The sequence below is a fragment of the Sciurus carolinensis genome, chromosome 1 (genome assembly GCF_902686445.1).
Source record: "Sciurus carolinensis chromosome 1, mSciCar1.2, whole genome shotgun sequence".
In the NCBI taxonomy this organism is placed as follows: domain Eukaryota; kingdom Metazoa; phylum Chordata; class Mammalia; order Rodentia; family Sciuridae; genus Sciurus; species Sciurus carolinensis.
This window is the reverse complement of record NC_062213.1, coordinates 110,056,902-110,072,919: the sequence shown is the minus strand read 5'-3', so window position 1 is coordinate 110,072,919 and position 16,018 is coordinate 110,056,902. Positions and strand designations below refer to the sequence as shown.

At 40.0% G+C, this 16,018-nt stretch overlaps 1 protein-coding gene across 1 annotated transcript; it reads left to right on the top strand.

Annotated features, from left to right (window-relative positions):
* Positions 1–3,703: 3,703 nt before the first annotated feature.
* On the top strand, positions 3,704–13,815 carry Chia (chitinase acidic). The gene is made up of 11 exons (XM_047515873.1): positions 3,704–3,778; positions 5,094–5,123; positions 5,654–5,855; positions 8,646–8,702; positions 9,385–9,550; positions 11,023–11,147; positions 11,326–11,449; positions 11,729–11,914; positions 12,398–12,517; positions 12,603–12,744; positions 13,469–13,815. The coding sequence occupies exons 1-11, from the start codon at positions 3,754–3,756 to the stop codon at positions 13,729–13,731; spliced, it is 1,440 nt and encodes a 479-aa protein (XP_047371829.1). The 5' UTR covers positions 3,704–3,753; the 3' UTR covers positions 13,732–13,815.
* The last annotated feature ends 2,203 nt before the right edge of the window (positions 13,816–16,018 follow it).

Genomic DNA, 16,018 nt, shown 5'->3' with positions numbered 1-16,018 from the left:
TAGATAGTTTTTTCCAAAGTAGCTTTATCAGTTTATACTACAAGCAACAATGTCTAAGAATTCCTACTATTTTATATCCTGCCAAAGCTTAGTATTGTCAGACTTCAAAATCAATCTCATCATGGCTGGTAGTTTTAATTTATATTTCTCAGATTACTAATGGGTAGAGCATTATGTTAATTGACCTTCCATTGCTGTGACAAAACACCTGAGAAAGTCAACTTAAGGAGGAGATATTTCTTTTGGCTTATAGGAAAATTTTTTAACATCTGTTGGTCATTTTTGTTTCCTTTTGTGTGAAATGACGCTCATGTCTTTTGCTCATTTTTCTATTAGATGGTCTATACATTTATTTTTTTCTGTAGAAGATCTTTATTCAGAATTATAATTGTCAGTTATGTGCATTGAAGATATTTTTTCCACTCAATGTTTCATCTTCACTATATTTATAGTATCCTATGATAAAATTTTTTTTTTTAGATTTTAATGTAGTTCAATATATACTACTTTTTCTATATGGCTTGTCTCTTGGGGTACTTTATTTAACAAGTTTCCTTTTACCTTGAAGATGAAATTTTAGAATATTTTCTTCAAAATTTTGGAATGTTACTTTTTTAAAAAAATTTTCAGGATGACTTTATTTTATTTATTTATTTCTATGTGGTGCTGAGGATCGAACCCAGTGCCTCACATGTGCTAGGCAAGTGCTCTACCACTAAGCCACAACACCAGTCCCAAGATAATATTATCTTTTCTATACTAGATGATGAAACAGCATTTTCATTTAAGTATTTTTCATTAAATGTACATCTAAACTCATGGGTATACATTTTTTCAAAAAGTTTGAAGAGACTAGTAGCTTCTAAAACAAAGTTTAAGGAGATTAAAATTTACTAGCTTATTGAAAAAATATTATGGGGCTGGGGATATAGCTCAGTTAGTAAAGTGCTTGCCTTGCATGCACAAGGCCCTGGGTTCAATCCCCAGCTCCACACACACACAAAAATAAATAAAGAAAGAAAGAAATAAAATAAAATAATAATAATATGAAAGGATACACAGTGCTGACAAGTTTAAACCTTTATTAGCTTTATAAATCGGGTGGAAATTCTTTCCCAACTCCAAGTGCTCAAATGGAAAGCAAGTGTGATAGGGACTCTCCTGTCTCAAGTTTGAAGGGAACTCCTCAGGAGCTACTAAGAAGGAATGTTATTTATCAGTCAGGTCATTTACTTTGAAGGATCTGAGGTGCCAAATTCAATAGAAAATGCTTCACTAAACAGAAGCCGTAGCTAGAACTAATAGTGCTGATTAGGATAAATCCAGGGCTACTGACCTTTTTCACTTTTGCACATGCTTGACTTTGATTTGTCATAATTCTGGCTCTTTGATCCACCATACTCTTCTAGCTACCTCAAGAAAATGCCTCACCCAGGTGGACCTGGACCACATACTGACCTTCTCCACACCAGGAGACAATGCAGTACAAATATTAGGTTTCCACACTAAGGCAGTTAGTCTTGGCACTGAATCCTTGCTCTGATGATTAATAGTTGTTTGATCAATTCTCTTATCTGTAAAATTGGTGTGATAGAAATATTTCTCTTTATAGGCTAGATGAAATAATGGAGTAGAACTTTCTGATGAAAACTTTGTTTATTCATTTACTATTAATTCTTTTAAACATTCATTTTGTGATCAGTCCTGTTGGAAATGTGAATCTAAGTGTCCAATCTTTTCCTCATTGAGGGTCCGGTGCTGCACAACCAGACTATTTCTGACAGGGCCTTGAATCCTGTGTGCAGGTGTTCATGGATGGAAAATACAAGTCTGATTCATTTAACCTAGGCCCTATGCCACTTCCTCGCCTGGGAAAGACTTGATTTCTGTCAAATCCAAGGGAGGTTCTATATTCTCATCTTTGGTTCAATGAGCTTCCTCATATCTTTCTATTATTTTAATATTGTTAGAGCTGGTTTGCACTTGCAAAGTGCTAGAAGCACCAGGTACAACCTCTGTCACATAATAGGTATTTATAGAGTTAGTTGATATTATTTGTAAAATAGAAATCTTTTCCAGCAACAATTTTACTAGACTTTCTCTGTTCCTGGAAATGGGAACTGTTATGGTTTGGATATGAGGTATCCCTGAAAAGCTTCTGTATTGATGAGGGAGGTGAAATGATTAGATTATGAGAACTGAAGTCTAAGAGTCCATCCTCGTTTAATTGGGCTAACTTGTGGTAACTGTAGGTAGGTGGGACGTGGCTGGAGGAGTTGAGACACTAGGGATGTTCCCTGAAAAGGGTCAACTTCCTGAAGCCCCTCTCCTTTCTCTCTTTGCTTCTGGGCTACCATGAGGGGAGCAGCTTTCCCCCACTGTACCTTCCAACATGATGCTCTGTCTCACCCTAGGACCACAGCAGTGAAACTGGTGGACATGGAATTAACCTCTGAAACCAGACCCTCACCCCCAAATCTTTTCCTCCTCTAAGTTGTTCTTGTCAGGCATTTTGGTCACATCAATGAAAAGCTAACTGGCACAGAAATGAAACACTCCAGACCTAATGATCATAGAAGGAATGGAAATAATTTAGTTTTCATATATAATAATGGACAAACCAGTCCAGACTTAAAAGAAAAAAAACACCACTCTGCTAAGGTGCCAACATCCTATGAAGGACATCCATATGTCCACCAACTGAATTCCAGGAGTTGTCACAAGATAGTACCACCTAAGATGAACAGGAAACATGTGCCGGAGCACATAGAGAAATTAAAAAGAAGTGGAGATCATTCAAATACAGAGAGGATCTGATCTGGATTTGAAAGAATTGCTAAGATTGGGATAGGCAGGGAGAAGAAGGAGACTCTTCAGGCAAGAGGTGGAGAGACAGCTTGAGCAGAGGCGTGCAAGTTTTGAGGCCAATGAACAGACCACTGCAGCTGAAATGGAAATTCATTGTAGGATAATGATAATGGATGATGTTAGGAAAGGGCACATTGGCACTAATTTTAATGAGAGAATACTAAAAATGGTCAATTTCCAAATACTTCTGCAAAAAGAAACTCATTTCAGTATCATCACCATCTCTATCCATCAGCAACATAAAATGGAATTCTTTTAGCATGTCCTGAATGCAATTTGAAAGTATGGAACACTAGAGGGTTCTTGGTGGCCTGAGAGGAAACATTTCAGGAACCAAATATTCTTAGATAAAATTATCATATAATCATAACTTGAAGTCATTCCAAAATAAAATGTTCAAAAAATAGCACCTGCAAAGGGCAAGCATCTTAGGCACTAATTATACAAATTCCCTATGACTAATTCCATGAGGAAGAAAGGTTGAAAATAAACTAATAACTTCTAAGGGTTTTATTATTTACTTTCCAATAAGAACGTGCTTTGATATCAGTCACAAAATGTACTCAAAATAAAACCTAACCACAGAATAAAAACAGATGTCTATCAGTTATTTTGAGAACTGCCAGAAAAGCTATTAGGCTAGTGATTTCTACAGTGATGGTCTCCACCTCCCTGATAGGAGATGTGGCATTGTTTCCTCCTTCTTGGACAGGGAAGGTGGTGCAGCTGCGGGGAGGTCCAGGGGGTGGTGTGCTAGGGGAGGAGACTTGTTGACATACAGATTAGCTAAGTGACACATCCTGGTTTAAAGCTCTCAATTTACTATTCAGAGACCCAGATGGTATAAAAAGCAAATCCAGGCTCTCCTGGTCCAGTACCAACAGCATGGCAAAACTTATTCTCCTCACAGGTGAGTTGCAATGAGAAATGGAGCCTTACTCTTACCTGATTTCTTTTTCTCTTAGGATCTGACAACCATGAGACAGTCTTTATGTGACACATCTATGCTTTTCCATATTTGATCACTTCATATTTTCAAGAGAATCCTGATGTATAGAAATGTCTGCCTCTTGTTCTCCTACCTCATTGCCATAGGTAATGAAACAGGCATGGTCCTAAAAGAAAGGCTCACTTTCTTCCAGTGCTTGTCTATATTTTTCATCTTTCACTGAATTCCATTTCTCCTCTCATCTTCATGCACCACCTAATTTTAATTGGCATTAGTTAATTGACATGCTCATGTCTGGAAACTAGCTTTCTCAAGGGGAGAAAATTAGTAGGAAATGAAATAATATAACTATGTAAGTTGTCTTTGTTCTATTGTTTTCAGTATTATTTCTCTTTTGTACTCTACAGTCCTACTGAGTTGATGATGTACATTTAAAATGTTGCTCTTAGAATTTCAATCATTACAAGAAGTTGATTGATAGTTGTTCAAAGTCAAGTCATATCCAGAATTTTTTTTTGGGGGGGGAGGTTACCAGGGATTGAACCCAGGGGCACTTAACTGCTGAGCCACATCCCCAGTTCTTTTTTAAAATATATTTTTCATTTAGATACAAGGTCTCACTAAGTTGTTTAGGGTTTCACTAGGTTGCTGAGGTTGTCTTTGCCTCACCCTCCCCAGCAGCTGGGACGACAGGCATGCACCACTGCACCTGGCCTGGCAGAATTTATTAGTTTCTCTAAAGCTATGACTTACAAACTTTACAAAGGTTCAGAGCCTTTTCTAAATGAAACTTCAAGTTCTTCTCTCCTCTTGCTGAGTGGTTCAAAAAAAAAAAAAAAACCCTCCTAAGGCCCAATGGATCCTGAATTCCCCACTTTAAAGGATGCTTATGCCTTCACTGGGCAGGGCTATACAGATCCCATCTCAGGGAGATGAGGCATGTATGAATGTGCAGTCATTGAGTAGAGTGAGTCTGGGGTCACTGTCAAACAGTACACCTTTCATAGACAGTAGCCATACTTGGCTATTGTGAATGATGCCACAATGAATATGGTAGTAACAATATCTCTTTAATAATACTCATTCCTGACACAGAAGGTGGAAAAAGGAACCATGGCCATTTTGATTAAGTTATGAAAAAATAGGTCTGTTGGTGTGTTTGTTGCACTAAGTGTAACATTCTATGGCAAATAAGATAGCACCCAAGGCCTCAGAATTAGATTCCACAAGATACAGATAACAGGTTCAGAATAATTTTTGTTTTCTTTTTCTCCAGGACTGGCTCTTCTGCTCAATGTTCAGCTGGGTAAGTCATTGACTGTGTTAGACTATTGACAAAATCTTTTCCTACCCAAAATCTCAAATCCCCATGAATCATTCATAATGCAATTGTCTGTTTAAATATTACTTTTTTGAAAAAAAAATATGTCAAGAGATAAATCATACTAAGGAAAGAGATGGGTTTGCTTCATGGAAAATATACTGTTCTGGGTTGGCTGTCACTACAGTCCTGGTCAGCACAACCACCTGAGAGCTTTAAACTGGCATTCACTGGGCTTCATATGACTACTGTGCTTTTTTTTTTTTAGAAGTTTTCTAAGCTAATCCAAAATCTCAAAATGAATCTCTCATAGGTAAAAATAGTCAACTGCAGGTCACTAACTAGTTCCTGAGTTGGTATCTTTGGACTCATCTGCAAGTGTTGTTCATCCCAGTCACTGCCATGCAGAGATCAGGCAGCCAAGGCACAGGGAGGGAAACAGAGGGGCCAAAACTCACACCACAGTTCAGCAACACCTAAACCAGGCCCTTGCCCTTCCTCTCTGCAACCCACAGGTTCCAGCTACCAGCTGACATGCTACTTCTCCAACTGGGCCCAGTACCGCCCAGGCCTGGGGAGCTTCAAGCCTGATAACATCGACCCCTGCCTGTGTACTCACCTCATCTACGCCTTTGCTGGGATACAGAACAACAAGATCACCACCATCGAATGGAATGATGTCACTCTCTACCAAGCTTTCAATGGCCTGAAAAATAAGTAAGAGAAGGGGGGATATCAATAGTGAGTCAATAGTTAACAAACATCAATGTTTCTTAAATGTAATTCAGAATCAATGAGCTTGAGGTAGATCAAGACAGATTGTTTTCCTTTTTAATTGACAAAATTGTGTTCATTTATTGTGTACAACACAATGCTTTGAAATATGTGTATATTGCAGAAAGGCTCAACTGAGCTTCATCTCACATACTTACCTTTTTTGTATTAAGAACATTTAAAACTTATTCTCTTGGTGATTTTCCAAAACACTGCATGTTGTTATTAACCATAATCCCCATGTTGTACAATGGTGTTTTCTTGAACAACTCCTCTTGTCTCACTGAAATTTTCTATCCTTTAACCCACATCTCCACAAATTCCCAACCCCATCTGGCCCCTGGTAATCACCATTCTACTTTCTACTTTTTCAAGTTGAAGGTTTTTTTCTTTTCTTTTCTACTTTTAAGTAAAATCTTGTGCTATTTGTCTGTCTATGCCTGGCTCATATCACTTAATTTAACATCCTCTGTTTTCATCCATGTTGTTGCAAATGACAGATTCATTCATTTTTATGGGAGAATAGCATTTCATTGTGTATTTATTAAAATTTTTTGTTTATCCACTCATCCACTGATGGACACTTGGGTTGATCCCATATCTTGGCTATTGTGAATAATGCCACAATGAATATGATAGTGCCAATATCTCTTCAAGACATTGATTTCATGTCCTTTGGCTATAAACCCAGCAATGGGATTGCTGGATCATATGGTAGTTCTTTATGTAACTTTTTAAAGGACCTCCATACTGTTTTCCATAATGACTATAATAATTTACATTCCCACTAATGGTGTACAAAAATTATCTTTATTCCACATCTTTGACCACACTAGTTATCTTTCATATTTTTGATAATGGTCATTATAAGAGGAGTGAGGTGATGGCTTCTTGTGGTTTTCATTTCTATTTCTCTGATGAGTAGTGATATCCAATGTTTTTCCACATACCCATTAGCCATTTTCTTCTATTGAGAAATGTCTATTCAGGTTTTTTTAAATCAGGTTATTTGTTTTCTTCTTACTGAATTGTTTGAGTTCCTCATACATTTGAAATATTAACCCCTTATCAGAGTTTGGTTTACAAATATTTCCTCCCATTCCATAGGTTGCCTCTTTACTCTATTACTCTTCACTCTATTGGTTGTTTCCTTTGTTATGCAGAAGCTTTAGCTTAATTCAAACTGATTGGTTAATATTTGCATTTGCTACCTGTGCTTTTGAGTATACATTGAAAAGAATCATTGTCCAGATCATTGTCATGAAGCTTTCCCCCACGATTTCTTCTAGTGGTTTTGTAGTTTCAAGTCTTAAATCTTTAAACAACTTTGTGCAGATGTTTATGTATGGTGTGAGATGGGATCCAATTTCATTATTCTGCTTGTGAATAGGATTCTGCACTTCCAACAAACCCCTCCTAGATAATGCTGATGCTTCTGGTTCATGAGACACATATTAAGTAGCAAGAACTTAGATAAAAATAGTACTTTGCCTGTTCTAGTACCTATTCAATAAATATTAGTTCTATTTCTTACCCCAACCGTACAGCTGTATGTGTGTGTGTGTGTGTGTGTGTGTGTGTGTGTGTGTGTCCGGAAACTGAAAACCATCTAGGCTGCTTGCATCAGGGAGTAAGGTATGGAGAATTATTGAAATTTAAACATCATTAAGCCCAAGAATGAGAAGGACTTTCAGTATTTTAAGAATTTGTGTAAATAAGTCCTGCTATCTTGTAATTAACACTTTCACTCAGTTTAGTCATATTTGAGATAAGGAAGACTTTAGAAGATTGCTACCATCAGCAATAGCACTACCACAAATGCAAATATCAGAATTTAGTTATGATTCACAATAGAAATAAACTCCTTTAGAATGTTGTTTCTGCAGTGTGATCCATTGATTACTTCTATCAATATTACATACAACACTTGATAAAAATGCCAGACCCTGCCTGCCCCGTTGCAACTGAAGCAGAATCCCTGGGAAAGGGACTATAAATCTGGAATTTTAATGTTGTCCTCCTCAACTCTTGCTCTTGTTTTCCATGTAAAGTTATATTTGAGAACCACTATTCCAGAAAATGTGTGTCATTACAGTCCATGAATTTGTATTAATTGTCATAGATGTTGAGGAAATAATTATGCTCAAGCAACATTTATCGTTCTATCTGATGGATTAGAATATGAGCTTTGAGGTACATACATGACACATGTTTGTTTTTAAGACAAAACAAAAAAGTTCAATTGTGCACAGTGGCACATACCTATAATCTCAGTTACTCAAGAGGATGATACAAGGAGTATCACTAATTCAAAGCTAGCCTGGGCAACTCAGCAAGACAGACCATGTCAAAATAAAATTAAAAATGGGTTGGCATTGGCAACCCATTGGCAGAACACTTGCCTAGCACATACAAGGCCTGGGTTCATGTCTCAGTACCAATACACACACACATACACACACATACACACACACACACGCACACACACACCCCTTTCATAATTTAAAGCTCCTTTAGGGACCCTAAGCACAGGGTTATGATGATAACAACATGAAGAATTTTTCTAAAGAAAGTGTTCACTACTGGAGGAAAATTGCTATCATATCATATTAAGGCAAAACTAAAGAAGATGAGTGGGACCAATACTAAAAACAACAATATTATATTTAAAGGGAGACACTTGTGGATTTTGAATTTTCTCTTTCTTTTGATTTGTTATCTTTTGCTTTAAAGGAACAGCCAGCTGAAAACTCTCCTAGCCGTTGGAGGCTGGAACTTTGGAACTGCCCTGTAAGTCCTCTATGGAGGGCCTTTTGTTCATCTGTTATTGAAACAAGTTAGCCCAATGTGATCTTTGTCCCTTTAGACTTCAGAATCTAAGGCAGGGTATAAAGGATGTACATTGAACAAAGAGCATGCTAACTTGATAGCTTGCTCTCCCAAAACTTCAATATTAAGTAGACACATATTTAATTTCATACATTTAAATTTGGCTGCATATTCTAGGATGCCGTCCATAGGTTTAGTTACCTGCATCCATAACAATCACTCCTTAAAGTATTTCAAGAGTACAAGACCTGAGGAAAATCTTGTACACCTTCTATTTATCTTTTGGGAGAAGAAAAGAGAAAGTCGTGAACATAAGAAAGAAGACTCCTTTAAGGACACAAGAATTTGGGGAACTATTTAGAGACAGAACACAGTGACCTGAGTTACCTGGGTATTCAAAGCAACAAGGGCAATTTGGGAGAAGGATTAAAGTGGGATTATGACAGAATAAAAGGGGACACTGAGGCACCACAGCTTGGAGAGTAGTGGTGATACAAGATGGCCGGGAGAAAACAAGGAGTGTGTTTTCATCTGGGATAGGGGTCCTGGTGAAGGGCTGAGGCAGAAATTGAGGAATCCACTGTTGATATTCCAACGTGTTGAGACCATGAGGCCATGTCCTGCTTTTGGGGGTCTCCCTCAGTTTCACCACCATGGTTTCCACTCCTGAGAACCGCCAGACTTTCATTGCCTCGGTCATCACGTTCTTGCGGCAGTACGGGTTTGATGGGCTGGACTTGGACTGGGAGTACCCTGGGTCTCGTGGAAGCCCCCCTCAAGACAAGCATCTCTTCACCGTCCTGGTGCAGGTGAGGAAGGACGAAACAGGCTTTAGCCCTAGATCATTTAAATCTCTTCTTTCCAAGGAGAATTGGATAGCTGCATAAAGAAGCTAAACCTTAATTTAGAATTATAGGACCTTAGCATTGCAAAGATTCCTAGATACCACACATTCGTATGTCAACAAGCATTTAATAACACCACGGGAAGAAGGCTGTATGCAGGGGGTATAAAGATGAGGAAATCAACAAGAATTAGGGATCAAGGACAAGTAGAATAGAGAGAACTCCCAGTTTTCTGACTTTGGGGACTGTTTTGATTGTGGTGCTGTTATCTAAGATGGTAAATACAGGGAGAAGCTTAGATCTGGAGTAAGGACAAGGACTGATTAATTTAGCTTTGAAGAGGAGAGCAAGGTATCTGGAATGCCGAGAAGGCGTTGGATGAATACCCATCTGGAGTGCAGGGCAAAGACGTGATACACTGTGCCAAAGCCATTTGCAAGGGTAGATGATCACCATAGAAATGAGTGGAATGATAAAAAGTCAGGGACTAAGGATACTTTGGAGATTTACTCTCACAAGACAGACTTTTTACTCCATACACGTGGTTGTCAGCCATCCTGTGAAGAGTTTCAATGTTAAGTAGTTCACTACATAAAAGTTAATTTACTTACTTATTGGAACAGGTCTGGTGAGCAGAGCTAGCATCTCCCTTCTTAGCTGAAACATGCCTCCAGTCATACAATATAACTTTTCCAGTATTGGGTCTTTAGTTCAGTGGTCTGCCCACTGAAGCAACAGAGAATAAAACCTCACATTTTGCCATACCTGGGTTCAGTATTTCAAGACAGCAATAAAACCCTGCCTACAATTCCTCTTCATCCAGTTAAATGTCCTGTTTCCTTCAATCAATACCAATGTGGCAATTTTCAGAGAAACTCCTCTGGAACACACTCTGGCACACTGCAATTACTAGTACTCCAAATGAGACTAGAGTCACACAAAATACAGGCAAGTAAGCCTCTAGTACTGAACGGGGGCCTCTTAGCTGGCAGTTACCACCTTCCCCAGTGACCAGTTCAGCACTTCATTTGATAGGGTATCAGTCTTATTAGTTCACCTACAGAACAAATGGAAGCAAACCTCTACACTACTAGAAGCAGGATGCAGGTTACTTCAGCAGCTGTAGCTTCATAGTGTCATGGTACAACTGAAGCTCCAACTGGTCACCTAAAACCCAGATTCTGGTCATGAACTAGCTACTAACTTGCTGTGGGACTTGAAGAATTTGTCTAATGCTATGCATCGTAGATAGCTATGAAACTAATTAATACCACCTAATCTATCAACCTTGATCAGGGACACTGACAGAATAAAGTAAGAAAAAATATGTGAAAGCATTTAGAAAAAGAAAAAAAAGTATGCAAATATACATTGATTGATATTCAAAGAGTAGAAATCAGCTCATATGTGACCTACTATACCTTTTTATTCTGTAGGAAATTCGTGAAGCTTTTGAGAAAGAGGCCAAGGAGACCAATAAGCCCAGGCTGTTGATCACTGCCGCAGTAGCAGGTGGCATCTCCACCATCCAATCTGGCTACGAGATCCCCCAACTGTCCCAGTAAGTGATGCACCTCAGCTCAAACTCCTGTAGGTGTCCCTGAGGCAGAGTACACTTGTCCTTGGTCTGTTGTCTTGTTGAGGGACTTTGTTTAGGAGACCTCAAAGAGGTGTCTGCTGCTTGTACAGGTGTGGGAAATGGCCATTGGACAGTATTTTAAGTCATTTACCCACCTCAGGTACCTGGACTACATCCATGTCATGACCTATGACCTCCATGGCTCCTGGGAGGGCTACACTGGAGAGAACAGCCCCCTCTACAAATACCCAACTGACACTGGCAGCAATGCCTACCTCAATGTGGTAAGTCCCTGCACAGATGCAAATGCAGATCAGAGGTGAATGGAAATCACATGAAGATTCAGGCACAAAATAAGCATGAATTCTGTAAATGTCTCACTTAGACAAAGTCCTCATGATACTGATCATATCTCAACTACATTTCATCAAAATGTTTTGGAAAAAAAAAAACATTAATCCATTAGTCATTAACATCATGCAATTTTATAGAACTGGGTACTAACAAAACAGCCTTGGATCATCAGCTGGTTGGACCCTGTAGCTAACCCAGTACCATTGCAGGACTACATCATGAAGTACTGGAAGGACAATGGGGCCTCAGCTGAAAAGCTCATCGTTGGATTCCCAACTTATGGGCACAACTTTCTTCTGAGCAATCCTTCCAACAATGGAATCGGTGCCTCTACCTCCGGTGCTGGCCCTGCTGGGCCCTACACCAGGGAGGCTGGGTTCTGGGCCTACTATGAGGTGGGTAGTTTGGCCTACATAGTTCTCTGTGAATTCCATGCACTGTGCTGAACAGTAGTAGCCTTAGTGCTTTAATCTGCTGAAATTGTGAATGTTCTTTCTGCCTACTACTTACCTGCTCTGAGCAGTGTTACTCCAAAATTCTTTAAGTATTTTAATAGCATACTTATTAACTTAATCCATTTAATAATAAATATCTCATCAAGCAATAGATTTAATGTCATTTACATTAGCACACAAAGGAATAAAATAAATGCACCTCTCATTTTACTTTCTATTCCTCAAATCAAGCACATTGAATTTGTGCTTGACAGGAACAACACATGAATATTTGAAAAACAACTTGATCTTCCTTACCATAAATAGGTAATTGAGGAAAACCCAATTAGAGACAAAAAAGGAAACAAAAATCAAAGACATAAGTGTACATTTTCCCTCCATGGAATAATACTTAAAATATTTGAATCTCTTTAATTATTTAAGATCTGCACCTTCCTGAAAAATGGAGCCACTCAGGCATGGGATGCCCCTCAGGAGGTACCCTATGCCTATCAGGGCAATGACTGGGTTGGCTATGACAACATCAAGAGCTTTGATATCAAGGTAAGGACAGCCCTCTGATGTGCTAAGATCCATCATGGAGTCCCAGGAAATTGAAGGATTCCTGTTGTCCTCTATCCTTACACAGGCTCAGTGGCTTAAGCAGAACAACTTTGGAGGTGCCATGGTCTGGGCCATTGACCTAGATGACTTCACTGGCACTTTCTGCAATGAGGGCAAGTTCCCCCTGATCTCCACCCTGAAGAAAGTCCTGGGCCTGCAGAGTGACAGTAAGTGACAGTCTCTGGGGTATATGAATTGTCCTCCCTAACTCAAAGGGCAGCCTTGACATCTGTTCACCCTGAGTGCCCAGGGAGACTTCCCATTTCATTATACTGTTCTTGCCAAAGTAAGAGACAGGTGCAGTCCTTCCCCTAGCCCTGAACCTTCACATCAGGAATTTTATTCTCATACGGAAAACCAGGCCTACCTGGGTTGTTTTTTGCATTACTAACTCTTAAAGGTGCGTGAGAGCCCACAGAAATTATACTGATCTTCAGTGTAAAAACCTACTTATCTAGAATGCTTTATTCAAAGTCTGTTAGTCCACCTGGAGAGATCCAGCAAGAAATCCTCACTGCTGTTCTCATGTCTCTAATCTGCCATTCAGGGGACATACCAGCTCTCTAAATTGTTACCAGGTTTTCTCTTTTTATTCACCACTTGTACCCACATCCTTAAAAAGTGTTTTATACAGACTAAGTGCACAGTAGGTACTTTTTTAATGACTGATGTGATAAGAGATGAAAGACTCGTTTTTATGGGAATTCAGGCCGACTTGACATGACAGCTATTCTTAATTCCTAAGTATGGGTTTCCTTCTGATCTTCAAGTGGGGGACTCCAAAGTTAACTGCAACCCATCTCCAGAACACATGCCCACGGTTTTCACCTCTGGACAAGGCCCAGAGCCTCTCCCGGCTTACTGGTCTGATCCGTACGCTGTATGTTTCAGGTTGCACAGCCACTGCGCCCAGTGAACCAGTCACTACTCCTAATGGTGGCAGTGCAGGCGGGAGCTCTGGTGGCAGCTCTGGCGGCAGCTCTGGTGGCAGCTCTGGGGGCAGTGGATTCTGTGCAGGCAAAGCCGATGGCCTTTACCCAGTGGCAGATAACCGAAATGCCTTCTGGCACTGCGTGAATGGAATCACCTACCAGAATAACTGCCCAGCAGGGCTTGTCTTCAACACCGGCTGTACCTGCTGTAATTGGGCATGAACCTGATCTACGTCTCCATTCCCCAAGGTTCTGACCATCTTCTTTGCTTCTCAAAGGACATCTTGCTTCTCCCTAAAGTTCTATAATAAAACTAGCAGTCAAATTGAGTGTCCTTGGCTTAAAATTATTTGGGTGGAAACCATATCTAGATGTGAAAATGTCAGTTGTGCATGGGATGGAGTGGCCGAGGAGTGTGTGAGCAAGAGGTGGAGAAAACAGCACCGCAGTCTTCTGTCTGCCTGTGTCCACCTGTGAGAGGCCACAAGAAGGTAATTTGAATGTTTGGTGCAGGAGTGGGCAAGGGTTTGAAGAAGCTAGGCCCGTAGCCTGGTGACCCTGCCCAGGAAGGAGCCAGGGTGATTCCTGGGCATAGACAGAGGAACGTGGCATAGGCAGGGCCTAGGCAGAGCTGCTTGGTTCACCAGGACCAGGAGGCCAGAGCATTCTCTCCACTTCTGCAGAAGACCCAGAGCTAATCTGAGCAAGAAGACTAAAGTAAAAAGCCAGGATGCAAGATGGAGCAAAAATGCCTCCTGATGGCTTTTAACTCTTGATTCTAGTTCCTTCCTGAGGTCCAGATGTCTTTCTGTCTTTGGATTCTGTAAAACCTCCCTGAGTATATAATTAATTCTTATTTGCTGCTTCAGATGGCTCTAGTTTGCTTCTTTTATTTGCAAATGAAAGAATCCTAACTAATGTAATGAGATATATGGTTCAGTGGTACATGTCTGTAATCCCAGTAACTGAACTCAGAGACTGAGGCAGGAGGGGGCGTTCAAGGGAGTTCGAGGCCAGCATCAGCAACTTAGTGAAACCCTGTCTCAAAATAAAAAATAGAAAGAGTTGGGCTGTAGCTCAGTGATAGAGTGCCCTGGGGTCAATCCCCAGTACAAAAAGAAAAAAAAAAAAAAAAAAAAAAAAAAAAAGGTTATGGTTCTTTTTTTTTTGTTTTTTTTGACACTGGATCTCACTAATGTTCCCCAGATTGGCCTCAAACTCCTGGGCTCATGAGATCCTTCTCTCTCAACTTCTAGAGTAGTTGGGACCATAACTACACCCAGTTCAATCTCTTTTCTAAGTGTTTTAGATGTATTTTCTTATTTAGCTCTCTCAGCAGCCTTATGAGGTAGATAACATAAATTCTGAGAAACCAAGGCACAGGGCATTAAATAAGCTGCCCAACATCACAAAACTTAGTTGCAAAGCAAGATCCAAAACCAGACAGGCTGCTCCTAAGCTCAGTCCTCTCTGCTGAGTGTTATGCCTCCTTTGACAACAGACCATAATGCTCTCATGGGAGATGACAGCACTATTGAGGCACACCAGCTATCCGGGAATGTCCACTCCTTCAGGAATTCACAGCACTTTTTATTATGTGCCAGGTGCCCTTCTAGGCACTGAAGCCATGGTGATAAAAAAGGACAAAAATTCCTCTTTCATGGGAAGTATATTTTGCTAGTGTCAGTACTAGACAAAAAAATAGACAGGGAAATGAGTTAGATAAAACTGATGCAAAATGCCCAGGTGAAGACACTACTTAGGTTTGGGCAGTGGTAGATGGACCCTCTGGGGAGGACCTGTATGAGATGACCTTGACCTGCAAGGTGAGTCCGCCATTTTGAGATCTGGGAAAAGTGCTTTTTAGGCAGAGGTACAGCAAGTGCAAAGTCCTTGGGGTGGAAACAAACATGACATTTCAGATAAAATAAGACTGCGTTGTCATGAGATAGTGTACCCAGTAAAGAAATACACAGGATCAAATCATGCAAGTTCTTGGAACACGGCTAGGAGTTTGGTTTTATTGTAAGTGAGCTGGGAAGTCACCAGAAGGTAACAGTAGGAATGGTAGACATGATCTTCATTCATCATTGATAAGCTGGGACTGGAATAGAGATTAAGAATGTGGAAAATAGCACTCATGGTGACTAGCAGATGGATTAAACCTGAGGCTTACACGACATGCCTTGGAAATCAAAGACACAGAGCAGGTAAAGAGGAAATGGATAAAATAGGGTATTGTTATTAAAATGACATTTCTATTCAAAAAGTAAATTTGTCAGAAAATAGAACACAGGAATTTGTGCCAACCATTTTAGAAAGAATTTCCTGTTTGGGTCACTGGTAAGCCAAATAGCACTGAGAGGGTTCATAGGATGTGGGGGCTCTGGCCTTGATGAAGAAAGGACGTGAAAGCAGCTGTTGGCTTGGAGGAGCAGCATCTTTGAACAACACAGTAGCCATGTGTTTCCAAATGAACACCTTTTCTAGTGTCACCATTTCCCCACAA